This window comes from Podarcis gaigeae (assembly GCF_964106915.1).
Source record: "Podarcis gaigeae genome assembly, chromosome: 8".
NCBI lineage: Eukaryota > Metazoa > Chordata > Lepidosauria > Squamata > Lacertidae > Podarcis > Podarcis gaigeae.
The window spans coordinates 62,177,128-62,197,474 of record NC_139684.1 but is presented as its reverse complement, the minus strand read 5'-3'; the positions used below and the strand labels follow the sequence as shown (position 1 = coordinate 62,197,474).

The 20,347-nt window shown below is 45.0% G+C and overlaps 1 protein-coding gene across 1 annotated transcript in view; it reads right to left on the bottom strand.

Annotated features, from left to right (window-relative positions):
* Nucleotides 1-875: 875 nt before the first annotated feature.
* Nucleotides 876-20,347, bottom strand: part of MFSD2A (MFSD2 lysolipid transporter A, lysophospholipid) — a 34,035-nt gene continuing 14,563 nt past the window's right edge. The window contains exons 5-14 of the mRNA XM_083752343.1: nt 19,637-19,715; nt 17,873-18,048; nt 16,645-16,735; nt 13,962-14,083; nt 10,986-11,069; nt 5,917-6,000; nt 4,592-4,704; nt 3,871-4,014; nt 3,308-3,484; nt 876-1,672 (exon numbers count right to left, since the gene is read on the bottom strand). Coding sequence (XP_083608469.1) covers nt 1,612-1,672; nt 3,308-3,484; nt 3,871-4,014; nt 4,592-4,704; nt 5,917-6,000; nt 10,986-11,069; nt 13,962-14,083; nt 16,645-16,735; nt 17,873-18,048; nt 19,637-19,715 — 1,131 coding nt within the window. The 3' untranslated portion in view covers nt 876-1,611. The remainder of the gene's footprint in view (nt 1,673-3,307; nt 3,485-3,870; nt 4,015-4,591; nt 4,705-5,916; nt 6,001-10,985; nt 11,070-13,961; nt 14,084-16,644; nt 16,736-17,872; nt 18,049-19,636; nt 19,716-20,347) is intronic.

Below are 20,347 nucleotides of genomic sequence, written 5' to 3'. Positions count from 1 at the left end.
AAGGTAAAGGTGTTGTGGCGCTCATCTCGCTTTACAGGCCAAGAGAGCTGGCGTTTGTCCACAGTTTTTCCGGGTCATGTGGCCAGCATGACTAAGCTGCTTCTGGCGAAACCAGAGCAGCACATGGAAACACTGTTTACCTTATTGCCGGAGCAGTACCTATTTATCTACTTGCACTTTTTAGCATGCTTTCGAACTGCTAGGTTGGCAGGAGCAGGGACCGAGCAACGGGAGCTCACACTGTCATGGGGATTCGAACCGCCGACCTTCTGATCGGCAAGCCCAAGAGGCTCAGTGGTTTAAACCACAGCGCCACCAGCATTTACTGTCTTTTAAATAGGAATAAAGTGGCAAACAGGTGATCCCATTTGCCAGCTCAATCTTCTGTCCAGGTACCCACTGTTGCTGATGCACAACTCCAAAGCCCCTGCTTTTTCTTCTGGTTCATCATCTTTAAACCAGAAAGCCTAGTGACACTTGGGGGGTGGGGAGTCACTAGTGATTAGTCCCTCAGGGATGGAGTCTGACTGGGGTTGGGGGTGAGAAAATACAAAAACCTCTCCATGGCCCCTTGACCCAGCTCCTTGCTGGAATATTTTAGTTCTTCTCTTGAGAAACTCTGGGCGTGCTGAGGGAAAGTTTGAACCTGAAGCTTCAGAGCAGATGTTGACATCTGGCAAACAACTATATTTCCCTCGCCTATAATCTTGGATTTGCCTAAAGGCACCCTTGGTCAAGGATGTCCTGTTTTCTGCAACACCAGCACTTGGGGCAAGAAGAACAAAAGATGCAATTCAATCAAAGTACCCAAAGCTATACTAGTTAAATAACAATTTGTCCAGTTTCAGTTGTTCTTTAGGGAAAGTCATAACAAGTGCAGGTGACACATTTGCATTTTAATGTAAATTAATATTAATAGGTCCATTGTCTTCTTTCTGTACAGATATATATACACATAGGTAAACATAGCAGTTTTATATTTACAAAATAATTAAGTTATTTTTATTAATTAGGCTCTCTGTATATATAAATACACATGTACATAAATAGCACCAGCACAGGATGCTTCAACATTAGTTGTGTCTTATTTACAGTTGAGAACAGTACGAGGTTGTGTTTGGCAAGGTCATGCCAATGGTGTAATGTACACCAACAAGCACCATCCGGGTCCGTGGCAAGATAAAATTTTATAAAAAAAAAAGGGGGGGAGACCCTTAACAGTACTGCAATTTTCTTTACCACACTTGATGCCATTGGTATCAGGCGGATTAGAGGCAGCACGAAGCACACCCAAAGAAAGTGACTGCTCAAAAGGTGTTTTTCAAAAAATAAATGTAAAAATAAATAACAATGGTGGCGCACTTATTCCATCAAGAGATATGTTCCTGCAGTACTGCACATTGCCCTGCATGCAGATGCAGTTGGTGCTCCTTCAATTCCACGTAGCATGTACCAGTGTTTGCTCTCCAGAGAAGTCTGGAAGGACGTCATAGAGCACTCCCTCAAGGAAGGAAGTCAGCATCCCTCCTGCACAGCGGATGGCCCCGTGGCAGCCCCTCCCCACCTTCAAAGGATCCCAGTGTGTAAACAGCAAACCAAGGCAAGCCGAGGTCAAACAATGCTGGCCAGCTCTGTGGAGTCCGACTCGGTGCTACTGTTGTTTTCTTCATCTCTGGGGAAGTAAAAGAAGGAAAATATATGTTAACCACACACACACAAACACACACGTTTGCAGTAGGCACACAGACTGCAGCTGTAAGGGCTGCATTCAACTAATGAGTCCTGCTAGTGGAAGCCCACGCGAGGACTTCTGCTTGTGCAGATCCCAGCTTGAGTTGTGTGTGTGGGAAACCCAGAACAGTGCATGAGGGGAGGAGAGGGGAGATTGTTCCATCTGGTAAGCCAACACGCTTCCGCTGATGGAACAATTGTCATAGAACTATGATGAATTCCTAAGTTTCCAAACAGGGATTAGGTGTTGCTGCCAGAGTCAAAAGTGTCCTTCAGCTGTGTACACACCATACATTTAAAGCACAAACCCTATCCCAGGAATCATGGGAAATGTAGTTTATTAATGTTGCTGGAAATTATGCTTTTGTGAGGAGTAAACCACAGTTCCCAGGATTCTTTTTGGGGGTGCTTTGAAGGTTTGGTGTGTACCAGGCAAGGCGATGTCAGTACCCAATCCAGAGCTCCTGTGTGTTTGCACTATGCTGACCTTGCTTCTGCCTCGTCCCTCCTCTTTTACCTCCTGGGAAGCAGCAGGGACTGCTACTGCTTCAGCAGACCCTCCGCTATTGCCTAAAAGGTGACCTTTAATCTGTCCCATTATGAAGATGCAGGTTGCTTGTTAAGACGCAGCTCATGACTCCCCTGGTGCCCTCTTCCAGGCTCGACAGAGAATGCAAGGCACAGCCTGCTGCTTATGTGACAAATGTCCCTCCCTCTGGGGAATGAAAGAGGTTCGTAGTATTGGAAAGGACTCAGAAAAAGAGGAAAACAGTCTGGTTGGTGGGCCACTGCGATTCACAGGTCACCAGTTGCCTATCCCTGAACTAGAGCTACCCCCACTTCTGAACTATCAGGCAGTTATGTGCCACCACTAATCTTGGAGTAAAAGAGGTACCCGAGGCAACTCTAAACAGTCAGGAATCCCAGCAAGTGAAGACAGAACTATCAGGAAGCCAAGCAGTGATTTGTGCATAAAGGGCCAACATTCAGGATCACTCAGCATTTTATATTTAGCTCTCTACACCCTGCCATGGAGTGCTGCATCAGAGAAACTAGACACCCGTTTGTCCCAGGGCCACCAAACGCCTGCTCTATTTTAAGTTTTGGCAATAAACGGAAAGGGTCATCTGGAGGAAGAGCCACCTGTCCTTGCAGAATTTGAACCCATGGCCACAAACGGGGAATTTTGAAGGAGTGGTGTTTTCCGCGGGGGTGGGGGGATTCTTCCTGATTCTGAATGGAGCATGAGATCACACTCTCCCCTTCACTGCAGCTTCACACAGACACGGGATTCCAAATCCTTTGCAAGCCATCCTTCTCCGGAGCCCCTCCCATGCTCAACCCAATGGACTACAGTGAGCATTTTTGCTCAGAAGGGATCAAGGAGGCATAGCATCTGTGGCAATCACTCCTGAGCCAACAACATCTCTGCAAGGGAATGTTCTCCTGCAACTACTGGCTAGTGGGTGATAGCCCATCCCATGAGAAAAGTCCCAGTCTGATAGTTGCTCATCTCTGCCAAGTTATAGATGCACTGCCCCCCTGCCCTGCCCCAAGTGGCCATCTAGGGTCTCACCTTAAATCCTGCAGGGCTTTCTTGTTTTTCCGTCGCCTCTCCTCATCAATGGGGTACAGCTTGAAAAGGAGCAGGCCAAGAATGATCAAAGCCACAGGAGCAGCAGACACCAGTATCTTCAAGGTCAAGTTCACCTCTTTTGGCTGGGAGCACCCCCGGGTCTTGTAACCAGCAAAGCTACACACCAAAAAGAGAACCGTTATGATGGCTGAGTAAAGTGTCCAGCAGCCCTGTGTTGCTCCTTACCACACCGCCAGGTTAACAAAACCAGAATAAATGAAACAAAATAATAAATTATGCAAATTGGCCCAAATTGCAATAAACAAACCGACTCACAAAACAGGTTTCTTATTCCCATTTCCTCTTGCATAGTATCTTTTTAGTTTGTAAGGGCAGGGATTGGCTTTGCTTTTATTTTATTCAAACAAAGCCACTCTGGAAGCCTTTTCGGCTGAAGAGCAGGGTAAAAATAATAATGCTTCAAATGATGGTGTTCTGCTATATATACACCACCAAATCTAAAAAAGGGGAGGGGAGAAAGAGACAGGCAGACAAAGACTTACTCTAAACTGAGTGTGGAGATCCCCAGAGACACCCCAGATGCAAACTTGATGAAGAAGACGTAGAAGGAGAAGAAAATTGCTTCGTGGCCAGTGGAATCTGGGTGCTGCAGGTTGAAGTCATCAATGACATCTGGCAACATGGACCTAAATGGAGAGAGAAGCAAACCAGTCAGTACCATTTCATTCTCCCCAATTGTCCTCAGCTTCCAAACTGGAGGTTACAACAAAGAAGTAAGATGTCCAATTACATAGGGCTGCGATACGTCCGAGTTCTCCTGGACATATCCTGGATTCGGTTGCTGAAAATAGTGTCTGGGGGGGGAATTTCCGGAAATTGCTAAAATGTCCGGGGAAACTTGGACGTATGGCAACCCATGTTGGAAGTGGACTTGTTTTGGGCAAATTTCCTAAAAAATAGGTAAAAATTTATTTATTTTTTGAGATTTTGCAAAAAGCTCAACAACATTTGTCACTGGATTTTCACTCTCTGAAATATGGCATCCCTAAATTACAAATCACACTTTTTCACTCAATGATAACCAGAAAAACATGTTTTGGAGCTGCCACATTATTTGCCACCCGCACTTCAACATAGAGTTGGGAGTTTCAACATAACATAGGAATTATTGGGGGGGGGGTGTAGAAGCATAATTTGCTTTCAGCACTGAAAACACAGTACTATGTTTACTAAATACACACACACACACACACACACACTTACCAGGGTAAAAGAAAAGCAGCAGCGACACTGATTCCAGCTGCAACAGCCACTATATAGGTGATAATAAGGTTACTTTCCATGATTATGATCAAGAGGAGGAAAGGAGTTGCAGACTGTGGAATCAAGAGAGGAAATGGTCAAAAAGATAATCATTTGAAGGTTTTCACTGGCTCAAGACACAGTGGATAAAGATTTATTTTAAAAAAAAAACTTGATAGTTTAGGCTTTAATTGTTTGCACCTTGAAAACAGTATACAAATATTCATTTATATACCTGCAATACCTGCAATATATATCTGTAACTGCAATATATATATTAAGGAACAAGGTGGGCTAATATTGATACAGCCACCTCACAACTTACATGTGTTTAATTTATGCAATTTCAGCTTTACACGGTTGATGGCCAACTGGTTAAAATTGAACAAATTAAATGTGCAAAAACTGGTGAGCTTAAAAGTTCTTTTTGCACAGAGTTCTCCTGGTGCAGAAAGAGCTTTTAAGCTCTCTGCCTTGCTTACCAGGCTCTGGGAAGCTCATTCTCGGGCTCTGGGAGGGTCTCGCAAGATCTCGGAAAGCCTCCTAGCGTCTGGTAAGCAAAGCAGGGCACTTAAAAGCTCTCTGCTCGTTTTTAAGACTCACATGGTGTGCTGGTTCAGGAAAGCAAGACTGCGGTTCCAAGGAGGTGGTATGTCTATAAGCATTTGTGGGTATCCACGCCATCCCCAGAACATAATCACCACAAAAGATGTGAGAAGACTGCATTTCTTGATTTGTAGGCCAATTGCAATGTAGCCCACCCCTGTGAATAGACTTAGTAACTTACAGGAAGAAAGTAGCAGGTACAGCCCAACACTATGATGTCAGTAGGCCTCAAGCACATGAGGTCTGTTCCTCCATGACAAGGCCTTTCCACAGCCTTGTTCTGGGGAAAAGTAAAGGGGCCACATGAGGCCCCAAGTCCTGTACTGTCAATAGGCCTTAGATCTGCTGCAGAACAGCCATCTCAGAGAGGAACACACACAGAGCTAACACTGCACCACCAACAGCCCTCCTGAGAAAACCTTTGAAGAGGCCCATAGTGTTTACCCATAATTCCATGGCATGTTCAGTTCTTGGACTTAATAGTTTTCTCGAGATCTAGACCAGCTCATTGAGAAGCTGCTTGGCAGACCACTTGGGCTGCGTGGTTTCCTCGCTGTTGTAGGCTTAGCAGCGCCAAGTGGAAAGACTTGCTCTGAGCGCTACATTTCCCTGCATGGCTTGGCAACAGGCACAAAACCTCAAGTCGACTTTGTGCTTCCCCTTGGAGATTTTTCACTCACCGAGATTCCAATGTAGACGGCTGTTTTCTTCCCAAAGCGAGTGAGGAACCACTGCCAAAAGGGGATGGTAAGAGTGGCAGAGAGCTGCAAGAGAGCAACAAGAAGGGGATGGGAGGAAGAGTTGTTACTCGAGTCAGCTAGAGTCAGTCTTTGCAACAGCCTCTCCAAGGGAGCTCTGCGGGAGCCTCGGGCACTATGTATGCAAGATCACACGCTTGGATGTGGCATTGATTAACCTGGACTTAAACCCCCGATTCCAAACATAATCATGCGTATGGAATCCACAGTTCGTTCATAAGCATGCATAGAAAGAAGGGGAAATGTTCTGACAGCAACCATAGCTAAGGGCCCCAGGGCAAGTTATTATCATGGGAGTTTTTTTTTTTTTTAGGAATGCCTGCAGTCACATAATGGCAGGGCAATAAACATGCTCAGGTTACATGATACCCATTTACAAATGGCTGCACCAGCTCCTTGGCTTCTTTCATAGCCAGCACAAATGCCAATTCTATCCTCAGCTGTCCCACCATAGTCTCCTGTTCTCAAACAATCATAGCCAGTCTCCTTCACTGCCCCCTTACGCCTGAAACTCCCTTCCTTTTTTATAATAACTGTTTATTAGTTTTCAGTTAAAGTCCAATAATAGCCTCATTATAACAATACCAATTTATAATACAATTCATTCAAATACTGAGTTACAGAATTTAGATAAAGTGGCCCCCCGTGTGCTAGATTTGATTGGTGATTTTATTTCTGCGTTCTATAGCAATAATGCCAGAATTCCGCAAGGCTTATAAAGCACCGAGTTTCCCCACAAGAACTCAGCCAGTGTCAAGTTCCTTTTCCTCATTAAAGTTCCTCTCAGGGCAGCGTCTCTGCCCTTGCCTCTTCTTAGGACAGGACAGGAATTGTTGGTGGCATGTCAAGAACACGCCCCTACGTTCCTATGCAGTCAGAAAGGGGAAAGAGGAGAGGAGAAATGAAGGGTGGCAGGGTCCTCTGGACTGTTACTCAACAGGGATTGACGTAAGTTTTGATTCTGCAAAGGGGGCGTGAACTGGATGGAGTCTGGCCAAGAGAGCTGGCCATGAGGATGACAGAACATGCTCCACACCCCTCTCTAAGGGACACGCAATGAGGGGCTGAGGTCACAGCCGCCGGCAGCATCCAGCAAAGCTAAGCATGTGGCTACAACTAAGGGAAGCTTGAATATCCTACTGAGGACAAGCACAGCCCCTCATCCATCCTCTCTCATCCCCTCTCAGCAGCACTGTCTCAAAACACCACAGGGAGATGGCGCTGCAAATTATTATTATATAATACAGCTCCAGCTGTGGACGCTGAAATTTATACAGAGTTCCATAAGCAAAAAAAGTGACACAGGTCCATGTCCTCCTCCCTTTGCCAGGACAGCACTTGGGTTTGGTCACAGTCAAAAGGATTAAAGGGTTAAAGCCAATGGCTTAATGGAAAAAGGCGGGTTTGGTGGAGTGATTACAGAACAACCTTTGCCAGCTTGGCACCCTTCAGATGCTTTGGATTACAACTCCTCTCATTCTATGGCATTTGTGCTCCAAAACATCTGGAAGGCACTAGGCCAGCAAAGGCTGTTCTGTAAGACAGCTGTGTGTGATCTCGCTGGGCAAGGGGCATATGGGGGGGGGAAAGGGTGGGTGCCTAAACTCTCACTAGATAAGCAGACTATGAATTTGCTGCAAATGCCCAGGCCACATGGTTTGGGTGGGGAGGAAAGAATAGGAATGAATATGCTAGCCAAGTCAAATTAACACAGTAAAACTGCAGGAGACCACACACCGATTAAGCAGAAGCTTTTTGAAAACATAAAAACAAACACCATACTTTCAGGACTGCCTTATAGAGGCCACATGTCTGTCTGTCTGTCTGTCTGTCTGTCTGTCTGTCTGTCTGTCTGTCTGTCTCTCTCTCTCTCTCTCTCTCTCTCACACACACACACACACACACACACACACACACAGACGGCACTGAGAGTCACCACCTGGTATTCAGATACATCAAGGCCCTTTCTTACCACAGCCTGCCTCCACTTCAAAATATTCAGAGCTCTTCTCCAAATAGTCCAGAGCCCTGTTCATTTTATTCCCCCACAACAGCCCAGACACACACTCAGCATTCCATGCAGGGTTTGTAATGGCTCCTTGAATGCAAATGGATCAGGTTTTTCCCACTCACTTCTCTAACATTCATCTCCAACCTCTCCAAAACATCCAATTCATCCTGTTCGGCTCCAGGTGGGTGTGCTACATATGCTGCCCCTGCTTAACTTCAAAACCAGCAACTTCCTTTAGGAACTGTTCTGCAGAATGTGTGTATCACACCACTTTTAATAGTCATGGTTACACCTCCCCACCCCACCCCCAGAATCCTGAGGACTAGTTTCTCATAGGTGCTGAGAATTGTTAAGAGACTCTTATTCCCCTCACAGAGCTGCAATTCCCAAAGTTCCCTGGGAAGAGGGATTGCTTGTTAAACCGCTCTGGGAACTCTGTGGGAGGAATAAGAGACATTCCCCTCCCAGAGCTTAACAACTCTCTGCACCTATAAGATTCCTTGGGGAAATCCATGACTGTTTAAAGTTGTGCAATACTGTCTTAAATGTATAATATGGATGAGGCCTCAGTAATGCATGTTCCTGAACGTGTCATTTTAAAAGAAAAGAAACTTCCTTGGTTTTTTTAGCAATGTGGTGAATATCTATATCTATATCATCTATCTATCTAAATCTATCATCTCCTGTCCTCCTGTTTGAAGTGGTATAGTCCAAAACACGGCACCTCCTCTACAAACACACCATTAATGTGCACAAGTACTTTATATGGGAAACAATGGCACCTTCAAAGGACACCATTTCCTTTTGTGTGTTTTGCATTTCTAGGATGGCTTACGAGTGAATCACTGGATCTGGTACCAGATCCAAAAAGTCAGCATTTTACCTGCCCAAAGTTTTTAGTTTTTCTGTAGCCATGAGAAAACAGAGACCATTGGCGGGGGGCGGGGAGGAGGTAAACAGAAAGCCAGACTGCATTCAGGATTTGGCCTACGCTGAAGCTCCTTCACAGAGAAAGCTGACAGAGACGCCCCCCCCCCCCCGAGCTAAATGCAACACCATTGCATGGTAGTCAGTACCACGCTGCCAGGCTGCAAAGGAATTATTCTTTTTACCACACCATCAGATGAAAGCATGTGGCAAAACAGTTGTCTGCAACCAGTGCAATCAAACCTTTTTGTAAATGTGACACACAGGAGAAGGAAAAGGAAGACAGCAAGTTATTGGTGGGGCTTTACTATGCTACGGTGTCTGCATCAGGCCACAGTTTGACTCCTTTGTGAGCTTGGAGAAGCAGAACAGGGCCTCTTCGCCCACCGTGCTATTACTGCCTGAAATACTTTCAAGTCCCTGTGTTTCCTAAAGACGTTAGAGAGGAAGGGGGTTCTTCCCTCTCCCCTCACTTCACTTACTTTCTAGCCTGGCACAACACAATGCCCCCCACTGCCTGCTCCCCACCCCCACCCCTCCTCCTCACATCCATCAGCCTGGAAAGGCTTTCCCAGACAAATCGGCTCCATTCCTTTCATTCAGTGCCTCTCTCCGATAAACACTCAAGGCTCCTTTTTTCTCATGATTAAGGGTAAAAAAAATGGCCGGGTTGGGACAAAAGGCTCACATGGCTTTTATTCTCCGTCCCTTTTCACGGCCTCCTTCAAATGCCTAACAAAGAACACACTGTTCCAAGAACCATGTAAAGTGACTGCCCTTCCCTTCCCTTCCCTAAGGTTGCCCATCCTTTAGCTTCCTCCAACTCCGGCACAATTGTCAGGCAGCTTAAATGCTCCTATGGTGGCTCTCCAAGGAGTGTGTGGCTCAGTTTTCCAACTTCCATGTACTCCTTGGACTCTTTGCACCCTGGCAGCTCAAGACCGGTTTACTGCCGGATGCGCCTTAATTACTATTGTATGTTCAGCGGTAGTTTGGTGTTCAGTTGCTTCTGGGCAAACCAAATCCAAGTTCTTCAACATTTCCCCAAAATGCCTTAAACAGACACAGAGCTGGATAGTCATAGAGTACAACTGTCCAGTTATTTCTGCTCAGGAGGAGAGCAGCCTTTTCAAAAGGCAGCATCCTTTACCTTCCAATATTCAAAGGAAGTATTAGCTAAGTAGAATAATGGGGAACCTACAGCCCTCAATAAGGTTTTAGACTCCTTCTACCATTAGTTCTCGTCAGCTTGGAAAGCTACAGCTTTGCCCAACACAGACTGGCGTGCGTGAGTATTTACAAAATAACCTGGCACACTCACACATAGGATGCCACACAATGTTCATTCTGCACATGTGTAAAATAGATTTTTTTAGCGTGGAATTCACTGCCTCTGCTGTACTTTTTGGCACCTGCTTAAAACATTTTTGTTTACGAAAGTCTATCCAGACACATCACGGCTTTAATCTCTTTTTAGTTTACTACTGATTTTAATTGTTTTCTAAATGCTTTAATTACTTGTTTTCATCTATGTATTGATCGTTTTAATTTTTCTGCTAAACCACTTTAGAGGCTTTGTTAAAACCGAGCAGTATATAAACGTTGTTAGACAAAATAAAGAAATAAAAATAAAAAGAAGAATTCCATTCATGAGTGTCTTCTCCCTCATCACACTAGCCAACAGCTACAGACCCTCACTTCTGTGCTGCTGTATCCTATTGTATGGAAAAGCTGATTACCTGGAGGCCTACTGCTGCCACTTGGATTCCAGCTGGAAATTTGGGCCTTCCCCCTCCCATGAAACTATGCTGGTACAGCCATTTACATGACTACTAAGGAAGTTGCAGGTGGGTGCAGGGGGCAGAGGGCAGGAGTTCCGCATTAACTTGAACAAAATGAGGGCGGAGGTTAAGATGAAATGGATTTCCCAAAACCACTTAAGCAGATTCATGTCAGAGGTCTTCCCCCCCCCCCCAAAAAAGAGCTCCCTTTTGCAACAGATAAAGAGCAAGAGAAATGTGAGTAGTAGTCATGCTGACCGCCATATACATACCATGATGGCCAGGAGAATGTTCTGGAACTCATTGCGTAAGCCCAAGGTGTACGTACAGAACAAAGCAAAGTTGCCTTCCAGCAGCTGAAAAGAAGTGGAACAGATGGCATTAAGGGAAGAGATCCTGGGAACTCTCATTAAATCTCATTAGAAAGGAAGGGAGGTTCTTGATTTCTGCCTGAAGTAACTTCTTTATCCTGACTTTCTTCTATGGAACTCATAGCAGCATATCTAGCTCTTTCCCCCTTATACAATCTATTCTCACAACTACCCAGTGAGGTAGGCTAGAGAGAGAGAGAGAGAGAGAGAGAGAGAGAGAGAGAGAGAGAGAGAGAGACTGTCAAAGGCTGTCCAGTGAGCTTCAAGGCCAAGCAGGGACGTGAACCTGAGTCTCCCCAGTCTTAGTCTAACCCTCTAACCACTATACAGTGGTACCTCGGGTTAAGAACTTAATTCGTTCTGGAGGTCCGTTCTTAACCTGAAGCACCACTTTAGCTAATGGGGCCACCCGCTGCTGCTGTGCTGCTGCTGCACAATTTCTGTTTTCATCCTGAAGCAAAGTTCTTAACCCAAGGTACTATTTCTGGGTTAGCGGAGCCTGTAACCTGAAGCATCTGTAACCCAAGGTACCACTGTATTTCACTGACTTGCCAACATCCCATAAGGGGTGGAGGTTCAGCTGCAATGTTAAATGCACTCATCCCCAATTATAGGCTGTCCCTAAACAGTGTTATAAATTAGCCAGGCGCCAGGTGCATTTTGCAACTGGCATGGGCTTAACTGTGGCCACACAGAGATTTCTGGATGCCAGGTCTCCAACTAGGGAAAGCAAAATGTCACTTAGAGAAGGATCTGAAATATTTTCCTTGAAGTATGAATTAGTTTTATCCTGGATTGTTTTATTTTATTTTTTAAATGTGTTGTAAACCACATTGAGATTTGTTCTTTAAAATATAAAGCTGTATAGAAATGAAAGAACAATAACAACCTTCATTTTGTGTGTGTGTGTGTGTGTGTGTGTGTGTGTGTCTACTAGACATTCTATTGTGGTGACCGTAACCTAGGTTTAAGGGTGGCATTTGGCAATAAGGATTATATACCTGAGTTTCAAACACTGCCCCTAATGATATCTTAAATCACAGCTCCTCTGTCCAAGAATGTGCATATACACTGAGGTTTATACAAACCAGATTTGGGAGGCGGGGCGGGCGGGGGGAGTAGGGGAGTGCAGCCTATATTCAGACCAATACGGTAACTCCAGAAACAGAGGCGTATAAAAATAAACCTCTGTATTGGAACCTGCAGCAGTGTGGTGTGTGTGTGTGTGGAGGAGGGAGAGAAAAAGACGAGAAGGCTACTGGATGACTGCCACAGTGAAGGGGAAGGAAGGCTAACAAAAGTGGAAGAATTCAGCAGATTCCCCAAGGCCAGAGAAGAAAAGTCACTATTCACAATTGAGCTGGAAGTAAAAAAAAAAAAGCTAAATGAGAAGTATTCAGCCAAGGAGCAAGTTCAGCATTGCTGCTGTTGCAGCTTGTTGCTACTAGGGCAGATTCCAGAAAAGGTTAAGAAGTTTGCCTCTTTAGCAAGAATCTGGTATTAAGGACCCATAGACAGCCTCTGGTAAAGTTCTTCAGCTTTGTCCGGTGATTGCTTCTATACCAATGTGTCTATAATCCAGAAATAGATCTAGGTCTGAGTTCATTCATTAAGCTCAGCTCTTTTCCTCTGCTCCTCCTTTTGAGGGCAGCCCATTTCATAGCACTCTTTTTGTTAAACCTTAGTCCTTAATATGAGGCCTTAGTATGTATTAACATTCTAGCTAGTAGACATCTTGCCCTGGGTTCTGCCATATAGTTGCCTGTTTCAAAATAATTTACCTTGTCATTTGCTTAGTTTAGGACGCTATCTTGTATTACTGATAGAAACAGAGCTGAGTGGCCCTTCCCCAAAGCTAGTCAGAAAAGTGCCATCAACTCAATGGGAACTAAAATGTTATTCTTCTTTTGCAATCTGGCTTCTAACACCACACTTGCTTTCAAGGAAACAGGAGACACACTAGGACACACAACACGCTTCTCTGTGAGTCTCTGATCAAGTTTAACAATTTGTGGCATTCCTATTACCAACTCAGGTTTCCAAAAGGCAACCAGGGTATTACTGAACTAAATGCACGAGGTTGCACTCTTAACTCAGATTTTGTGCGTGTTTTGTCTCCATTTCTGGAAAGAGTTCCAACAACAGTTGTCGTAAAAGCCCTTCTGGCAGATTATGGTTATTATAACTTAATCCCTTTTTAACAAGAATACTCCTGAACCAATCTATTCTGTCTAAAACAGCACACTACTCTCCGTGTTATGACCTATACTAGGCAATCCAGCTATATGTCTGACTTCTTAGCTACCAATCCCAACATAGGGTCCCAGCAAAGTTGACAAATACTATAAGGCTTGCATTTTATTTTCCCAACCTGGAAAGAATCCACATGGCAAGGGAGAAAAAGCAATAAGTCTGAAGGCTGCAATGAAATAAACCAGCCTGTGATCTTTGGATGAAGGGCAGTATATTAATTAATTCAGCAAGCCAGCTGCCTGTAGATATCATATAAAATCATCATCTTAAATAGAGGTGGTCAAGGCAGCCCATGACATAGGAACAAGCAACTTCCACACAGGGCTCACTGATGCAAATCCCAAGTGCCACCTGGCTAGGTGTTGTGGTGGATTTCGGGATTAGGATTTCCCCATGAAGGAAACAACAACGTTCTAAGCACTCGGGGAAATGGAAATTCTGTGCTCACCTGGGAACTTCTGTTCTTCTCAGGGAGAGAAAGTCACCAAGGTGGGGTAGGGAGGCCTCAAACAGGCAGACCTCACCTCAGTTTGAGGAGAGAAAGGACCCCACCTCTGAAGCTGGGTAGTAACGGTGCATTTATCACTGGGAGGTGTGTGTGTGTGTAAAAGATGGTTTCCTTACCATAAAGGCCAGAGAGGTAAAGAGCAAGCCAGCGATCAGCTTGACGTAGGGGCCATAGTTCATCACCAGCTTCAAGCTTTGGAAGAAGGAAACTGGCTCTTCTGGCTGGAGATCGGAAGACTCTGCGGGGAGCAAAACAGAAGCACTAGGTCAAGTTATTTCCCATCAAAGCATCTTCAGACAGGCCTTACGCCGCTTTCATGCTAATCTTGTGCTGGTGCAAATTTTGTTTTGATTCTTATATTCCTATTTGATTTAGTGAATTGTCTAGAACACACTGGTTAGTTGGGAGATACGTAAATACCATAAATAAATTTGAATGCAAAATAAAATGCTATGAACGAATGCCTTACAATGCCTTCATTATTTAACTTGTTTTGTGTCATTTCATCATTTTGCTCCTGGTTTTAGGATCTGGCTATGAGGAGCAAGGAGCCCAAGGCCAAGCCAAGGAAAAGATTGCTCAGCCACCTCCCTAACATGCTTCCCACAGTATCATGCTGTATAAGGGCTAGTGGCTGTCATCTCCTAAGAGCTAAACACTGACCCCCCCCCCCCCACTATCAGATCCTACCGTAGATCCACCCTACTGTGGAATTGTAGCTTATGCGTTGCTGCATTTTAGCGAGAGAGAGAAAGCAAGAAGGGGCAGCCCTCAGAATGCTATGTATGTGGATTAGAAAATAAGGTATCTCACAGTACTACAGAGAACGGTAATGAATTTGCATAGGCATAGAGTAAGACAACTTCTTTTCTGCAGTGAGCAAATTGTTCCCAGTTCCTATAAGCTCAAGTCTGCAAATGAATTAGGAACACAGGAAACTGCCGAGTCAGACCAGGGGTCCTTCTAGATCAGTATTGTCCACACTGACTGGCAGGGGCTCTCCTGGGGTTCAGGATTCCCTCCCAACCCTACATGGAGATGCCAGGGATTGAACCTGGGAACTGATTCATGGCCCTTCCATTACGTTCCAGTTTAGCAGCTTAAAACCAGAGCTTGAAAACTTTTGGGTGGAATACGGCAAAGGGAATTTCCATGCCTTTGCAATATATTCTGATGGCCAAGGCGCTTGCTCTTTGATACTTCCATTACTTGCATATTTTTGATATATATTCCCCCCTCAGCCCTACTCACTACAGTCGTACCTTGGAAGTTCAACAGAATCTGTTCCGGAAGTCCGTTTGACTTCCAAAACGTTCAGAAACCAAAGCACGGCTTCTGATTGGCTGCAGGCATTTGGACGTTCGGCTTCCAAAAATAATTCGCAAACTGGAACAGTCACTTTCAGGTTTGCGGCATTCAAGAGCCAAAACTAAGCTGTTCGAAAACCAAGGTACAACTGTATTTAGGCTAACAAGTCTATTTTACAATTTGCCCAGGACTCTATTGCATCACGTTGGGGGGGGTGAGGGGAAAGAAAAAGCAAGCAAGCAAGCAAACCTATCAGGGAAATCTCCTTGTCAGTAAAACCTCCTCTCCATCATAAGTTTAGGACTGTTGACAGATGGATTGCAAGACTGGCAGGACTTCCCCTTGAAAGCTAGCTAACTATCATTTCACGAATGTGGAGTGTTTGGGTGATGATAGGCTTAGTTACCTAAGAAGAGGGACAATATTTCATAGATGTGGGTGATTCTTTTGATAAGCCCCCTGCAAATGTGGCCTCTAGCACACCTTGAGGCTGAGTGGATTAAAAACCTCAAGAGGAACTTGAGTGACATGGAGGCCTTTGAGAATGCAGAACAAAGATCGCAAGAGCCAGCTTCCCTCCCCAATGGCTGGTTTCAACCAGCAAAAGTCAGGGGCTTTTCCACAAGGAGCTGGAGTTGCATAGGTGACGCTTGGTTTATGCAACGGGAAATTCTTGCAGTGGAAATTCTTGCCCTGTGTGTCATTTGCTCCCTTGAAGTCAGCCCATGTATTAAAAGGGATTGGCCCATGTACAAAGAGGCACAATAAGGACATCCACCCCCAAGAGGCAAGGAGATTATTTTGCAACTATCAAACCAGCCTGATTACATGCCCAATGGGAAGAGAAGAAGAAAGCGTGTCTCCTTATTCTAGTAGGTGGGGGGGGGGAGAGATCAGATGCTTATACAGCACATTAGGAGTGCACAGAATGTTTCATGGATAATCCTAGTTCTCTCAAACCAGAAAAAAACTCTATGAATTGGAAGTATGAGGTGGGTGGAACAGAAGAGGAATGCATGTGAGTGGAAATACGCTTATGAAAGCCAAACCATGGTTTGGTTGTTACATATTTAAAATAGGTCTGTGTAAGTAATGGGAGAGGGACCTAGCTCAGTGCCAGAGCACACAGTTTGCATTAAACAGGTTGCAGGTTCAATCCCTAGCATCTCCAGGTGGGGCTGGGGAAAAACACCCCGTCAAAAACAATGGAGCACTGCTGGCAGTCAGAGTAGACACTACAGTGTTAAGCAGTTTAATAATACTAATACTACTACTAATAATAATAAACAATAATAATACTCAGCTAGATGAAGTAAAAGGCAGGTTTCGATGGACTCCTTTGGGAGCCAGTATGAATTCTGCACTACTCAACTTGCATCCATCTTTGTCACAAGCAAGTCGATTTCTTGGCAGATTATGCCTGGCCTTTACCTTTTAGAGCCCACCCCCTCCACCCACTTTGCAGAGGTCACTTAAGCTGTCCTTGCTCACCTCGTCTTTCTCGAACACCCACAGATAAGACGATAGCACAAAGAATATATATCCCACCGATGACACCAGCTGCGATCATGTAGGCATTTCTCTGTACAAGGATAGGAAACAAGGTTGGAGTGGGGGGTGGGAGACAAAGATGGAACATCCAGATGAGAGGTGATGTTTTCCAGAATGGCTTGGCACAAATGCATGAGCATGTGGGCGTCAGGAGAGGAGATTGTGGTGGCTTTGCTTCTCCCTGGCTGCTCTGCAGTTGCGCTGTGCTAGGCTAAGCCATGGCTTGGCGTGTTTCTCCAAGTCTGGGCTTATGGTTTAGTCAGTGCTTCCAAACAAAACTTAAGCTGTAAACCATAGGGCAAACCTTAGTTACAGCTTCTGGTTCGCCTGAAACCTCTATGCTCTTGCTAAGCCATGGTTTGGCATGGTGTGACGCGCAAAACAGGCCATCATATGCTTGCCTGACAATGGAGTAAAACCAAAGTCACCATTCCAGAAAACCCCAACAGCTTTTAATTATTATTACATCTGTATTTTGCTCTTTGCCCAAAGCACATTAATTAGCACTATGAACAGGCTGAGATGAAAGTGTAGCTTTTCTTTCATATAAACTGACCTGGAATTCAATGGGAGGGTAGTATTAAAGCATCAAGAAACAGCATCGGGTTTGACTGCTGCACCTCCAGTTAAGAATGATCCTATGGCAAAGTTCAATTTAATCAAGGCAAAAGAAACCTTGCATAAGAACGTAAGAACCCAAAGGTTCATCTGGTCCAAGGATGGGGAACCTGTGGCCCTTCAGATGTTATTGGACTACAACTCCCATCAACCACCATCACTGAGTAAGTGTTTTGGTTGGGGCTGATGGGAAATGAAGTCCAACAAGCTGGAGAGATGCAAATTTCACATCCTTTTGTAGTCCATCATCCTATTCCACACAGTGGCCAAATATGTGTCTCTGGGAAGCCCACAAACAAGACATGTAGCCAAGAGCTCTCTCTCCTTTTGCTGCTGCCTAGCAGTTGGCATTTGGAGACATGCTGCCCCCTCTGAACCTGGAGCATCAGTGCGTATTCAGCCTGGCTACTAGATGGTCTTCTTGACGAAGAAGCAGGAGGAGGAAGAGTTCTCTCTCCAGCCCAGCTCTGCAGCCACGGGCTTCCGCTAAACCCCTTACTATATTATCCCAACCAAGTGGGGTTAGGGAATGCTCAAAAGCGATCTGTACCGTGTCCGTGAGTGAGCCAGTGTCATGGGTGATGTTGACCTCTTCCATGGCCACTGAAGAAGTATTGCCAATGTTCAACAAGAGCGGGTCTGGAATGCAAGGCGTGCCCACTTTGCCCACAATTTGCCCTTGGATGGCTGTTCCCAGGACGGTCCCAAGCACTTCCACTGTCATGCCTGCAGGAAAGGGATGCACAAGCGGTGATTAGGGCTAATAAGTGTACTGTTGAGTCAGAAATGGCGTATGAAAACCTAGCTCGCCCAGCAAGTTTAACTGTCACAAGTTGGCTAAACAAGCCCATTTCTGGTTTAACCCACTTAGCAACGGAGCCTATTTTGCAAAAGGTATTCAGTCATCTCCCAACAGTCTCCTGGGAAGCTATTTCCAAGTCAGCATCTACTTAAAATGGATATTCCCAAATACCCGGTGGGGTGTAGATGTTTGGACCAAGACGACTCAGGTTCAAAACCCCACTTTGACATGAAGTAACCAGATGACCTTGGGCCAGTGACCATTGCTCAGTCTAACCTAACCTATCTCACAGGGTTGTTGGGATGATAAAATAGGGAAGAATTAAGTATGCTGTCTTGAGTTTGGAAGAAATGCAGGAAACAAATATGGTCAATAAATAAATAAATATAGTAAATAAACATGAACAGAATTCAGCCCCTCATTTCCTAGTCAAGAGGTAGAATTCCTTCATAATGTAGAAGGAAAATTGGATCCATGAGGAATGTGAACTGCCTCTGAGCCTCAGCCGTTTTTTGCAGTTGCTCAAAAGCTCCTCTTGAGTGAGGTTAAATTTTGGTCTCTGGTCTAAATATTAAAATTGTTGAAAATAACTCTTCTACATATTAAGAGGTAAAATCTGGACATTACCACTGTAGTGGGAGCAAAGAATTTAATTTTTAATGCTCCCCCATGTGAAAAATTGAGTGGCCTACTTTATTGCATATTGGAAGATTGCAAGTGAGGTATGTGAATTCCCTCCCCATAACACGTCCCCTATCTTTCTAAGTGGCACAGCCAGAGTTCTATTGCCCCATAGTTCTATTGATCTGGGGCTGTTCTGACTAATGTGCAGAACAGCCCCAGATCAATGCAAATATTTATTTTTGTAATGAGAGGCTGATTTGCATCCATTCCAAGGAACTTAACAGTGCTGAACTTCCTGAAATTTGGGAGAGAGCAGAAGTGTGGGACAAATAGACCACCTATACACATATGCTGAGAGGAGAGATTTCGGAAAAGCTAATTATTCACAACCCGGGAATCTTAATGTCCAATTTCCATTGGGAAAAAAAACAATCTTTTGAATGCTCCTGCCCTGCGTTTTCCAAACTGTCCTGCACAATTCATCCACGATCACTAGGCACTGAGCACAAGCTTTGCAAAGGTGTGTTCTTCCTGTCTTAAGTAAACACTCCAAAGTAGACAGGAACAGCCTGAAAATTCTCTCCCCTTTTCAGCAAGTTGCTTCTGCTCAAATGCACACCTTACTGCACGTAACAACGATGACGCTCCATCATCAGCAAACGTATAGACCTCCAGCCATAGAAACCAGAGGCACACACCCAAAATTTCAAGCCTCCACATGCAACTGAGCGGGGCATATGAGCAAATTTCATGCTGAAGTCCCAGCAATTCACAGTTAAAACACAATTAGCTGGAGCAAGAGGGCAAGGGGTGGGGGGAAGGAGTAGACAGACTCTCAAACGAAAGGAGCCGAAGCATTTCAACATTCAAGGAAGTGGCGGTTCTTACGGTAGGCAGTGGCGGAATCTCGCTCACTCTGCTCCCTGCTAATGAACATGGTGAGGGCCGAGTACGGAACATGGAAACACTGCAGAGGAGAACAAGCAAATAAGGAAGTCAGACTACACATATCCTTGTCCAACCTGCAATTACAATATACAAAAGGAGAAGCGAATGCAAAGTGGATGCTATTTTAGGAGGGTGTGGTGGGAATGGGGTGATGTAGAAGAAGAGTTAAGCAAGGCTTCGGGACCTGACGCATGCTGAGCTTCCCAACCTGAAGAGGATAAACCCCCTACTGGACAGGCCAAGCCCTCAAAATAAGACAGGGTAACTTTAGAGAACGCTCAACCTGCAAAAATCTGCCCAACTTCCATTGTCTAGATCTACTGGGATCCCGTCTTATGGCAAGCAGGAACCCCTCCTCCTCAGGCATTTAAATATGAAAACCAGACCAAGAGACACAACAACATGTGGCAAGCACATGCCTTGCTAGAAAGGGCCTTAAATCCTTCTCAATGGTACTAGACTAGACTTTTCCCATTTATAGAAAGTTTTTTATCACCATTTTTCAAACTATCTGATGTGGTGGGCTGGCATTCCCCTCCCCCCCCCAGTGTGCCAGGGGCCAATAGCATATTCGGTCTCTGAAGCATCCTCCCCGCCCCTGCTCTGTGGTGCAGTCGCTGCAGACAAGCAGCCAATGGCTCATGGACCTGC